Source organism: Culex quinquefasciatus, chromosome 1 (assembly GCF_015732765.1).
Source record: "Culex quinquefasciatus strain JHB chromosome 1, VPISU_Cqui_1.0_pri_paternal, whole genome shotgun sequence".
In the NCBI taxonomy this organism is placed as follows: Eukaryota; Metazoa; Arthropoda; class Insecta; order Diptera; family Culicidae; genus Culex; species Culex quinquefasciatus.
Genome location: NC_051861.1, coordinates 22377325 through 22390552, shown reverse-complemented (window position 1 = coordinate 22390552; position 13228 = coordinate 22377325). Strand labels below are relative to the sequence as shown.

Genomic DNA, 13228 nt, shown 5'->3' with positions numbered 1-13228 from the left:
TCGTTTTTTTTGCTGATTTCCTGGATCGCTTTTCTTCACACCGTGTTTGCAGCGGGCCAATAAAAGCCGGTTAAAAGCTGCTTTCGTCACAGCAGCGTCTGGCTTTCCGGTTTTCGGCACCTCTTCGTTCGATATTTGCTAAACTAACCACAGTTCAATAAACTATTCGGATGAGCTTGCCTGCGTGACGTCATCAGAACACGGGCAAAACCTGTTCTTAGTTATCGCAGTGAGATGCGAGTTATTCGGAAAGATAACACAATTTTGTAGCAAGATACATGGGAATTTCCTCGAATGAGGTGAAGATTGACGTAGATTCGGGATACTTTGCGTCATTCGGGGCTGGAATTTCAATCCATGTGATAAAATGCGTCAGAGACATCCTGGGGCGAAACATCACGGTAAGAAGGATGTTGTTCAAGGTTGATGCTAAATGTATAATAGTATGTCATAGCTTAATTTATTTCGCTCCTATGACGGGATTGCTGTTATGTTTGATGTTTTACGCATTATTTAATAAATCCTGGTCAAATAAAACAACCGCGGTACGGAGTGAACTTAACTCGATTATTAATATTTCCTTGCGTTTCTCCTCCCCTTTAGGTGGCTCTCGATCAGCACCGAGCAGATCGTGACGTACATCCTGATCATCGCGTTGGGCGTCAAATTCGTCTTCTTCGACCGTCACAATCTGTCGGACCAGATTCTGCTATCGGTAGCGAACGAAGCGGCGGCCGCGGCCGCAGCTGCCGCAGCCGCCCAGCAAAAGCAGAAGCTAGAGGAACAGCAGCTCGTCGCGTCCAGCACGTTTACGCTGGCGGAGGCGGTTCCGGTAGAGGACAAAGCTACCCAGAGCGAGTTGAGCCTGATTGCGAGGTCGCGGGCCAAGAGCATAAGAGCGGAAGACGAGCTGGATTCGGACGATTTGGAGGATGAGCTGGTGGAGCGGGAACCAAGGCCGCTGGACGTTTGTCTGGAGATCATGAACGACGGCAAGGACGGAGCGGCTGAGCTGACGGACGAGGAAATCAAGATGATTGTAAGGGCCGGTAATGGGCACTGTCCGCTGTACAAAATAGAGTCCGTCATTGGAAACGCTGAACGGGGCGTTAAAATCCGACGAGAGTTGATTCAGAAGGAAGCAAACTTGCCGATCAACGCGTTCAAGCATCTTTCGTACAAGAACTATGACTACTCGAAGGTGATGAATGCATGCTGCGAAAATGTTCTCGGTTACGTGCAGATTCCCGTTGGTTACGCTGGTCCTTTGATACTGGACGGTCGACGTTTTTACGTTCCGATGGCTACGACCGAGGGCGCGTTGGTTGCCAGTACCAACCGTGGTTGCAAAGCGATTTCTGTTCGTGGAGTAACCAGCTTCGTCGAGGATATTGGAATGACCCGTGCGCCGTGTATCCGATTCCCGAACGTCCTCCGGGCGGCACAAGCCAAACGGTGGATGGAAACGTCGGAAAACTTTGCCGTCATCAAGAAGGCCTTCGATTCCACCAGTCGATTCGCTCGACTCCAGGAGGTGCACATTGCCATGGACGGACCGGTACTGTACGCTCGCTTCCGTGCCCTGACGGGTGACGCCATGGGAATGAACATGGTCTCCAAGGGTTCGGAAATGGCTCTCCGTGAGGTTCAGCGAGTGTTCCCGGAAATGCAAATCATCTCCCTTAGTGGGAACTTTTGCGCAGACAAGAAACCGGCGGCCATCAACTGGATCAAGGGCCGCGGAAAGCGAGTGGTCTGCGAAGCCATCATTCCGGCGGACAAGGTTCGTTCGATTCTGAAAACAAACGCCCGCACTTTGGTTCAGTGTAACAAGCTGAAGAACATGACCGGATCGGCGGTTGCCGGCAGCATCGGCGGAAACAACGCACACGCGGCCAACATGGTGACGGCCATCTACATTGCCACCGGCCAGGATCCGGCCCAGAACGTGACCAGCAGCAACTGCTCGACCAACATGGAACCGTACGGCGATAATGGCGAAGATCTGTACATGACCTGCACAATGCCATCGCTCGAGGTGGGAACCGTCGGTGGCGGAACAGGTCTGCCCGGCCAGGGCTCCTGTCTGGACATGCTCGGCGTGCGCGGCGCTCACCCAACCCATCCGGCCGAAAACTCCAAACAACTGGCCCGCGTCATCTGCGCCACCGTAATGGCCGGCGAGCTCAGCCTGATGGCCGCCCTGGTCAACAGCGATCTAGTCAACAGCCACATGCGGCACAACAGGTACAACTCAATTTCCTTCCAAAACCCACAGCAACTAATCAATGCACTTTTCGCTTCCTCAGATCCTCGGTGGCCGTAGTTCCCGGCGTGACACCAGCACCTGCCCCAAGCAGTATGCCCAGTGCGGCGCCCAGCAGCCAATAACGGCTACTGCGCGTTAGAACTACCTCAAAGACAACGACGACGACGACGACGTCGACTGCCCGTGGAAGCGTCGCCTAGACCGCGGTGAGTACGCAGAGCCGATTGCGAGAATAAATTATTGATTAGAAAACATTAGGATTAGAAAACACTGTCTCTTGGACGTAGATGGACATCTACGAGGAATGAATTATGCTGAAAATGAACTGAAAGAGCGAAACAAAAAATGCAGGCATATTGTACATATTTTCACAAACAGGACGGGATAAACAAGTTTTAACTTACACACACACACACATACACAAACACACGCAATGCAAAACGTTGCTCTCGAGACAGCTTTTACCGGCAACCTGCTCTTGTACATAAGATTTTAGAGACTAATGATAGAAGAACGAGCAACTTTCAGCATCCCTTCTAAGCTTGGAAAACAAAAACATTGAATCAATTTTGTAAATGTTGCCATCAGTTTGTTTTTGAAGGGGGGTACAACCGACCGAGAGAAGGAAACTAAACATTGAACAGCGCAATTGAAAACAAGGAGTAGTAATTGCGAAAAGCACAGATCATAAAAGCTGGACTTGTGCGAAAGTTACAGATATGGGAAAGAGAAGAAGAAGAATGTTTGCTAGGATTTTCGACACAGTGAATTACAACTATTTATAACTCTTGATTAATTATGTCAATATTTGGTGCTACATGCAGACGCATAAAAAACTGAAGATCCTTAGAAGCAAAAGTTGGGTCGTGGTGATTTCCTCGTCTAAAACTATCCGTAATCCATTGTAACCTATTTATATTCTTTCGTATATTGTTCTTTTCCAGGAGCTCTCTCAACTTGTCAAAGTCTTTGTCAGAGAAGCAGGTCAGCTTGGTTCCAAATCGGGTTAAACAGCTACACTACTGCAAAAAAAACAAACAAACTTACACTTTTTCGTGTTTGACAGTTTGCGGCAAACTCGCAAACAAGGCAAAATGTATGCAGGTTGACGTTTGTACAAACAAATCCAGGCAAACTGTCAAAACGTGCGAGTTTGTTAGTTTGCCGTAGTGTAATGGATCCTTTAGTTTGTAATTGGGCTTGAAACCGCTCTTGAGCAATTCCAGCTCAAATCAGGAATTTTTCTGGTACTTTTGTACCCGACCTATATAAGCCATTGTTGTGTATATGGAGCCAATTGTACTCGAAAATAACATTTGAGAAGGGCGTAAGTTGTTTAAATTCAATTCAATTCAATTCAATTTATTTTGTCAGTAAATAATCAATTTACAATTCCGTATTTCTTATAATCTAATAGAGTTTTGGAGTTCCTTTCAACTATGGTTTACACTATAATTCATTTTGATGTAATTGGATATTCTAACAATGGATTTGGCAAGAGAAGGAAAAATTAAAAAAAAAAACCTTCTACATTTGCTAAGGAAAAGGATTGTCTATTGACGTCGAAAAACTTCGCTGCACAAGGCAGCTTATCCGTTGTAGATGTACTTCATCATCAGCTCACTGAGAGCTTGGAATTGTTCTGCCTTGTTTCGACAGGCACGAAAGCGCGTGAGCATCTCTCCAGCAAGGGCGAAAAACTCAGGAAGCGTGAAGAGATCATCACCGGTAACATCAGCTTGTCCCGGGGAGAACCGCCCCAGAAGCGGCTACTCTAGCGTACGAACCTCCCCAACCGGGAGGGAACGCTGGGTTGGTCGATGGAGCCGCTCCGCCGCCAGCTGCTGCAGCGGTCGAGCTCGAAGTCTTCGGAGGTTGGCGGGACGCTGGCGCTTTCTTCTTCTTGTCCTGCTTCTCGATGTACTTTTTCCGCGCGGCACAGCCACGGAAATTCGCCGTGTGGTTTCCACCACAATTGGCGCACTTGACACGTGCTTTGTGCTGCTGGGCGTTTTCCCCCAGTTGGTCTTTCCGCGGAAGACTGCACCTTTCGGTGAAGTGGGTCTCACTGCACTTTACACACCGGGGTGGGAGATTGCAGTTTCTTGAGCCGTGTCCGAATTTCTGACAGCGGTGGCATTGGGCTGCGTCGGCCGGATTCTTCGTGTAGAATCGCCACGTCACAAAGAAGCCGTCCAGTGCTTTGATCCGCCGTAGGTCCTGGATTTTGACGGACCCGCGATCGAAGTACAGGAGGTACAAGGTGTACGTACCTGTCACCGTAGTCGATTTTGAGAGCACCTTTATCCCTCGAGGCTTAACCTTGACGCCCGTCAGGTGTTCTTCCAGGTCGGAGATCGGGCGGTCCGGATATCCCTGAAGGACGATCTTCACTGGGACCTTCTCTGCAGGATCAAATGTGAAGAATTTGAAGTTTCGCAACTTCAACTTCTTCACCACCAAGTCGAAATGCAGCTTTTTGTGGGTAATCACTTGCACAGAAGTTTTGCTAATTTTAAGACAATATTGGAGTCCCTCAAGCAACTCGTCAACATCGTCAGCCAACGTATCCAAAACAAAAATTGGAGGTGGTCGTCGTTCCTTCGGAGAGTTACCATTTTTCTGCTTTCCTTGCTTGCGCGCAAGTTCATCATCGTCATCGTCGTCGCCAGCACTGCTGCTGTCACTGTCGGTGTTGTTTTCATCTCCACTCAGCATCTCAAATTCGTTGCTGGTGGGAACGTTGGAAGTGGTTGTCGTCGTAGTGCTGGTGGACTGCTGCTGCTGCTGCTGCTGGCCGGAAGTGCTTCCGGATGCCCGGGTCGATTGTCTCGTCCGTACCGGGGACTCACGTGGACGGTATGACACGTGTAAAAATGAAGGATCGGTGACGTCACCGGGCACGCTCCCGTGCGCGATGGCGGTCGATGCGGCATTGGTGTGTTTACCTTTCTGCACTCTGCCGGTAGATGAACTTCGCGGGTTTTCGAGGCCGCACTCGAACTGCCTCGGCCACGGCTGGCCCTTGGCATGCTGGAGGAGCAAACTCGCGGGTAATTACGGTAAATTACGGCGAAAAAATCGAAAAGTCTGAAGAGCTCCGAACACTTGACTGTTGCTGGCTGGTGTTGCCAGTCCCGATGAGGTTGTTTAAATATTTTTGTATTTTGTAATTAAAAAAATGTCTATATCTCGAAGCCGTTGCATCGTATCAAAAAGTGGTCAAAAACAAACTTGTAGGAAATTGCAAAAGGCAAATTGGACGAGCTTTGCCTTTGTTAAATTGGACGAGCTTTCCGGCAAAAATATTTTCGAGACACGGAAAGCAAGACTGTCATTTAGAAATTGCAAAAAACCATAAAAAGCCCAATTTTTCAACATTTTTATTTTTAAAAGCGCTGTAATTTCTCAAGGATTGGACATAGGACAATGGTCGATATGGAGACTTTTATGTAAAATTGTCAGGGGAATCGATTCTCTTCATCGGTTTTTGAAAATTTTGACGTTTACCGCTTTTCAAAAAAACAGTTTTAGTAAATGATTTTTGTATTTTTTAGGAGAGACATACCATCCTGCATTTTTCGTGAGTCTTTTAGTAACATTTTAGGCTATTTCCTCAAAAATTTTGAACGAAAAAAAATCGTGACATCACCTTCAAATTTAACTTTTAAACTAAAAAATTGAAAAATCTCATGGAAGTGGCGTGTATTTTTATTTCAGCGTATTTTTTTGGAAAGCCCGTCCAATTTCCTACAAGTTTGTCTTTTACCACTTTTTGATGCGATTCAGGGTGGCCACCAGATTTCGATTTTCAATTTCCCGGTTTTTTCCCGGTTTTCTCCCGAGACCAGAAGGAATTTTCCGGAATGTTTTTAAACCAAATTACAATGTTTTTTTAGGCTAACGTTGGTATCAACATACTTTTGGAACGCATACATTTGGTTGAAAGTTTGAGTTCCTCAAGAAAGCTTTCAAATATCTTGAGTACAAAGTAGGTAAGTTGAAAATGAAGCCGTTTTTATCTGTTTCCAATCCAAACCTCTAATTTTTCTAATGATTGGGATTTTTCATCATCATGCTCTATAGATTTTAAAAACTAAAAATAAAAAAAAAATCTTTTTTATTCTTTAGAATAACATAAATTATTATTAGAAAGCAGGAAATGGCATTTACAATTTATTAATTTTGTAGCAAAAATTTGCAAAAATACATTGTTATCAACATTTATATAAATGCTCGTAAAGTTTCTTTGAAAAAAGGTTTTGTATATTCCAGAAGAACGATTCTTCCAAGAATTATTAATTTCGGTGAATGAATTATTATTTTTTGGTGAGTACTTTTTTTTAACCAAAAAAGTCTTTTTGAATCATTAGTCCAAACCAAAATGTATACACATGTAAAAAAAAATCGGTATCTTGACACTTTTTTTTATCGATTAAGTATCTTCGGTAAGTTGATTGATGGGATAAATTTTCGAAAATAATTTTAATTTAGAAAAACTGTCTGAAAACCCAAAACACAAAATGGTAAAAAATCATAAAAAATTATCGAGCTGCGATTTTTTCAACAACACATAAGGCTGGTACAAATTTTATTTAATGTTTTGTCCCTCCCTTCAAAATTGCCCCGAAAATTCAGGGGGCAAAATTTTTTTTTTCATAGAACATCTAAATTTTAATCGAAAATTGAGTGTAATCAGCTGAAATCTATTTAAAATACATTCCCCTGCGTTTGGAATCATTTTTAAGCATGTTTGTGTTGATTTAATAATCTTTTGATTTTTTTTAAATTTCCGGTCTTTAATATCGCAAAAAGTTTTTTTCCGTACATTTTTTGAAGACTAATAATTGCAAAACAACTGAACTAGTGTAAAATGCATTTTTAAACACTTTTTGCATTCAAATGTTGAGACTATAGCTTGTTCTTAAATTTTTTTTAATATTTAATTTTTTATTTTTTCACACAACGTCCATGTACATTTCTTCAAATCAGTTTTCTTTGTAAAGCTTCAACATAAAATGTTTTTCTGTATTTCTTAAATCTGCTGAAAATGCCAATCAATTTGGAGATATTCTTTCTGTAAATTAAATTTTCACTGACTTTTTTTTTTATTTTTTTTTTTATTATTTTTTCTTCCATATTTAAAAAAAAAATAATTTTGTATAAATTTATGATGACCGACGAATTGTTTTTGGAACAGAGATTTTTTAAACTGCCCAAAATATACATTTGAAAGATTTTCAAAAACTGTTTTGATTTCAGATTTAAACATGCTATTTAATAGTATCTTTTAGAAGTTGTAGCTATTTTCAATAAAAAATCATTCTATTTTATCTTTAAAAAATCGAATGGTTGAGAAAATTCTTTACTGCTTTCTTTGAAGGACAAATCTTGATCATTAAATAAAAAAAAATATCCTGATTTAAATTTTATGCAAAACTAATATTTTAGCAAAAAAGGTCGAATTCACAATACCAAAATTATGAAACAAATGATTATTTTTACAAATATTTTGACTGTTTTAAATTAAATGGTAGTTGGCACAATTTACAAATTTGAAACAAATATTCGTAAAAAAAAAAAGAAAAAACTCTAAAACGGTGCACTTTATTTTAAATTCTTAAAATTTCTTAACAAATGCAAATTATAGGTTTATCATTCAAATATTTTTTAAACATTTTCTGATTGGTCAAAAATAATTCGCCCGTAATTCACTGCACCTTAAATATGGTTGTTAGCTTTTGCTTCAAATCAATTTATTTATTTTCTCTTAAATATTTCGTTTGAGGGGTTTTTTCTGGACCCCCTGAGACCGCTCGTGGTACCCACAGGGGTACATGTACCCCAGGTCGAGAACCGCTGCTGTAGAGGAAAAAAAATGTTAGTGTTCGCGAATTCTTCATTTAGAATAACAGGAATAATATTTTATTTGAGAAAAGAACATATTGAATACATTAAAGAGGGGCTTTTGTCAAAATTTAAATAAACTTAAAATATTTTCCCGGTTTGTCAGTTGAATTCCCGAGTTTTTCCCGGTTTTCTCCCGGTGGATAAAAATCCCGGGTTTTTCCCGGTTTTGCCGGTTTTTTCCCGAGGTGGCCACCCTGGATGCGATGCAACGGCTTCGAGATATAGACATTAAATTAAATTACAAAATACAGAAATATTTAAATAACTTACGCCCTTCTCAAATGTTATTTTCGAGTACAATTGGCTCCATATACACAAAAATGGCTTATATAGGCCTCGGATAACATGTCTAAAAAGTTTCATTGAAATCGTACAAAAGTACCAGAAAAATTCCTGATTTGAGCTGGAATTGCTCTCTTATAAAATACTAACCTCCATTTGAAATAAACGCGAAGTGTCTCTACAGCAGCATCCAATTGCTTGCCTTTAGAATTGAAGCGTACCATCTAAAATATCATGCCAATGGTCGCAACGCTTGCTTAGAGCGTATCCTAGACCTTTTACCTTCCCAAAAACGTCCCGTCTAACACCAAGCAAAACACCGTGGAGATTTTCCCTTGTCCCCTTAAAAAAGTGTAGCATCAACACTAGAGTTGTGAGATTATCTTTCGAGCAGGCAAAACAGTTCACATTTTTTTCGGATAAATAACTGATCGGTCTTTATTAAGCATGTTCTGAAAGCTTTTCCGACACTAAATGTAGATTTGCGCATGCACACAGTTACGGGAATACAGTAAAAAAAAAAGAACTTATAAAACGCAGTATTAGAAGTACTGGCTGGCCAAACGAACTTGCTTCTGTGTAAATGCCAAGCTAGCTCGCCTGCACGAATCTTCAATGTGCTTCCTAAATCTAGAAAAAAAAATCATCCGGATGGCGCGTCATCGTCGTCAACATTGCGAGAGTTTTGAGATTGCGGGTTCGGCGTGCACTATCAAAAGTTCCGGCCCAAGTAGACCACAGAGTCGCCGCCGTCCTCCCGGTACAGCTCGACGAAGCCCAGCTTGCTGTAGAATTGATACATGAACTGGTCGGTTTGCTCGATGCACACGTGAACACCGCTGGAAGATCCGTTTGAGCGTAGCATTGCCAGCAGGACAGTAACGAGACGTTTGCCTAGCGCTTCGTCTTCCAGCAGATGGGGTTTGAGGATGCGGGTGGACAGAATCGACGGGTGGGTGTTAAGGACCACGGCAGGATAATCGTTCTTAAAGTTATGGAAATACAGAATACAATCACGAGCGAGCTTGTTCGCTTGGGCGGTGGTGCCGGTTGGTGAGCTGGCTGGTTCTTGTGATGGGGCTCCGTTTTCCACTATGGACAGTGGATACTTGAGACACATTTCCGGGATCCAGCACTGTTCTATGTTGCGTAGGAAGGTCTTGGTGTCTGTTGCGGCACACGCGTATCCGACAACTTCGGAACTGTTGTTCTCCGCCACGATGCAGAGCTGCGGGGCGATTGTCAGGAACGGTCCCAGGTATCGATCGGCTAGTACGCTCTTCAAAGTGTCCGAACCGAGGTTGAATGGTTCACCGTCATTCGCCGTCCGGTTGCAAACGTCCAGCAGGATCGTCTCGTCGGTGTAAACGTAGGGTCGCATCGTGTAAAGGTTGACCGCGGACGTTTCCGGCAGTTTGTACAGGAACAAATCGTTTCCGACGTCCAGCGGGATAAGTCGCTGCAGGTCTGCCACCAAACCACCCCGAAATACCCACGGCTCCTGATCACCGGAAGTGAAGGTTTCCTTCCAACCTTTGCTGAACCCTGAAATGTGTAATTTCAATCAGTTACAAGCATTCACACGAAATAATTTAATCTACTTACAGGTGTAACCGCCCTGGGTGTAAGAATTAATGTTGGCCGGAAAGTTCCCCATTGCGAGCCACTTGACGTAGGCGCTCAGCATCGACAGCACGGCCGCAATGTCCCACACGTACGAAAACAGATCGTAGCACAGCTCCTTGTTCGGACAGCGGGCAATCTTGCGTGTCACTCGGAAAATCGTCTGGCAAAGATTCTCGAACGTCTCCGACCGGCGAATCCATTCCTGCACCTCGCTCTTGTTGCAGCCATCCTTGGTGGTGGTGCTAGATTCACCGGACGTCGTTCCGTTGTTCAAGTGGTGACCGTCACTGGCTGCACTCTTCGAATCCCCCGCAGTCGGAGTTGTCGCCAGGCTTGGCTTGCGTGACCGGTTTTTGCACAGCACCTGGGCGTTTATCTTGAGCCAGTGGAACTCGGCCAACAGCTGGAGCGCCTTGCTGCCGTGCTCGAACGGTAGATAGAACAAGTCGCACAGCAGCATGATGTCGGCGCACGTCAGTTCCTTTTCGTGGGCGTTCCTGAAAACGAGCAGGGTTGAAGATTGCTGGAAGCGAAACAACTTGTAGCACCTACTTGAACTCTACCATCTCTGCGTTCGATACCAACGACGTGTCCGAACTCTCAACCTGCATGCTTCCCGAACAGGTCTAGAAAAGAAGTGGCAATTTCAGAACACTTTTAAACTCTCAAAATTCTCTTAACCCTTACCGATGTCGTCTCCGACATCATCACGTCGTCAAAGTGGGTCTTCATCACGTGCTTCGGCGACGTCAGACTGCTTCCGCACTCCATCGGTTCTACCGTCTTCACGCCGCCGTCGTCCTCCTCAATGTTGATTTTAACCTGATTGATCACCACCTCATCGTTCACGGTCATGTTCTCTTCGCTCGCGTCGACCATTTTCACCTCGTTTTCGTCCAGATCAACCTTGGCTTGCACCTCCTCGTCGGTCTTGAGTTCCTCGTCTACGAGCAGCGGAATTTCCAACGACTTTCGCTTCTCCGTCGACTCGTCGAGCTGCTGCTGCTCCAGGTCGTTCTCAATCACGGCGTCGTCCTCCAACGGTTCGCTCATGTTGCCTTTGTCCTCGCCGCTGCAGTCGTCGATTGACGCATCCGTCGTCTTAATGCTCATGATCGGGCCGGGAATGCTCGAGATGGGGATGGTCGTCGGGATGGCAAGGTTCGTCACGGCGGCGGTCACCGGATTTGGCAGTGATTCGTTGGTGACCACCTTGGTGGCGGACACGAGCGAGTTCATGATCGGCGCGGGCACGCTTTCCGGGGCGCTCGTTACGGTGCTGCAAACGTCCGCGAAAAGCTGCAGCTGCGTCGTGTTGACCTCGGGCACGGGCATCGGGTTCGCGGTGGTCGTCGTCGTCGTGCTGGTGCTCGTCAGCGTCATGCACGTGTTGACCGATGGAATGATTGGAATGATGGGCATCACCACTGTGCGAGGGGGGGGGGAAATAGTCGATTAGTTAAGGTGAGAGGGAAAAGCTTATCAAATTCCAGCGGTACTTACTAGTTACAGCCGGTTGCGGTTTGCTGATCGGTCCCCACGCTTCCTTTTCTGCAAGAAGATCAAACTAGAATCAATCAAGTCGAACGCATGAATCGCAGATTCTACCTTGATAAAACTCCGGCAACCAGTTTGCGATGGCATTTTTAAGCGCCAGCCGTGGGTGGTACACATTCTGCGACAAAAAGGCTGGCGCATCCTCCTGGCAAATTCCGTCCTCGTTCTCCGTTTCCAGCTTAATATCCGACGACACGGACGAACTGATCTTCGTGTCTGAGCTGCACTTGCTCCAGAAGGCAAGCGTCTGAATGGCGATGGAATTGGCGTGAAACTCACAGTTCGGGTTGGTGACCACTCCGCGCAGCAGCGGAATAATCTCCGGCGAGCGGCCCGAGTACGGGCCCAAGAAGACACGCTTCTGGTCGTAATCGTTCGCGTGCAGATTGTCCCAAATGACGGGCGGTCGTTTGAGCACTTCCGTAATCTCCTGAATGCACTCGACCGTAAGCAGCTTGGAAATGACCTTCTCGCCGGTCCACAGAATGTCAATGTTGCCGATAAGCTTACTTCCCAGCGTGTTGAGATATTCCGACTGCTTCACCGTGGGCACCGCTCTTGAACTGCAGTACTGCGTCGGACAGAACAGAAACCGGGGACAATTCAAATGGTTATAAATCTCGTTCGTCACCGACACCTGCGCGTACGCAAAGCTCTGGAACACTTCCTTGTCCGGTTTGCTCATTTCCGGCTCGATGTCATCAAACAGCAACGCGAACGCTTTGCACCCAAACTGTGACACCTGGTCCAACTTTCGCTTCAAAGTGGCCAGCTCCTTACTGCTACTGTACGTGATGTCCAACCCCGGCGAAAGCGCGTAATAAAAATTAATATTCTGCTCGTGGGCCGCACTAATCAGCCCCGTCAAATGGTCCGCCTCCTCGACGGTGTACAGCTCCCGCCAGTAAGCTCGGTGTTTGTAGTCATCCTTCGGGGCGTAAATGTACGAGTCCATGCCCCATTGCTTCATCTTCCGGAACAGGTCCTTGCGCTGTTCCGTCGTCCACGGCCGCCCGTAGAATCCTTCGACCACGCCGCACAGGAATCCGGCCTCCCGTTCCGACCCGTCGCAGCGCGGTTTACTCTCGCCGGAACCGAGCACCGGAGACAATTGCTGCTGCTGCTGCTGTTCCTTCGATGGTTCGGCCATGATTGTTTATGCGATTTTTTTTTTGCGCACTCCTCCCTTGCAAATCAAAAAACGCTGTTTCTCAAGCTAAGCGAACAACAAAAGTGCCTTATTTCATAAATTGCGCTTAAAATTGCAGCTGAATTTTAAAATTATGCAGTTAAATCTACGTAAAAAGTTTATTTAAACATGAAAATTTACCGAATTATTCCAAAAACTGTCCACTGTTTATGTTGCGGCACGAAAAGTCGACTTTCAGATGCAAAATGTTTTCCTTTCTTGCGTTTTGTCGACTTGTGACAGCTGTACACGTTCGATCGAGGTTAAACAAGTTTTTTTGTAATTGGATTCGAAACTAATTTAGAAATGAGTAACAAAGATTTACCCTAGGTTTTACCCCAAATCGATGCCAACATTTCAAAAAGCATCATGTACAAACCATGCGTTTTGGGTAA

At 45.0% G+C, this 13228-nt stretch overlaps 2 protein-coding genes across 4 annotated transcripts in view; one reads left to right on the top strand and one right to left on the bottom strand.

The window, feature by feature from the left end:
* Positions 1-3127, top strand: part of LOC6035549 (3-hydroxy-3-methylglutaryl-coenzyme A reductase) — a 70211-nt gene extending 67084 nt beyond the window's left edge. For both annotated transcript variants that reach the window (XM_001845655.2, XM_038257413.1), the window contains exons 5-6: positions 604-2247; positions 2310-3127. In XM_001845655.2, the coding sequence (XP_001845707.2) occupies positions 604-2247; positions 2310-2391 (1726 nt within the window). In that variant the 3' untranslated portion in view covers positions 2392-3127. The remainder of the gene's footprint in view (positions 1-603; positions 2248-2309) is intronic.
* Positions 3128-8870: 5743 nt separating this feature from the next.
* On the bottom strand, positions 8871-13106 carry LOC6035548 (protein O-GlcNAcase). Of its 2 annotated transcripts, none has more exons than XM_038266663.1 (7): positions 12975-13106; positions 11696-12860; positions 11591-11638; positions 10775-11514; positions 10640-10713; positions 10067-10584; positions 8871-10006 (listed from the first exon to the last, which is right to left on the bottom strand). In XM_038266663.1, the coding sequence occupies exons 2-7, from the start codon at positions 12792-12794 to the stop codon at positions 9174-9176; spliced, it is 3312 nt and encodes a 1103-aa protein (XP_038122591.1). In that variant the 5' UTR covers positions 12795-12860; positions 12975-13106; the 3' UTR covers positions 8871-9173. The 2 variants fall into 2 exon arrangements, with proteins under 2 accessions (XP_038122591.1, XP_038122592.1); XM_038266664.1 differs by having other exon boundaries at positions 11696-12912; positions 12975-13064.
* Positions 13107-13228: the final 122 nt, after the last annotated feature.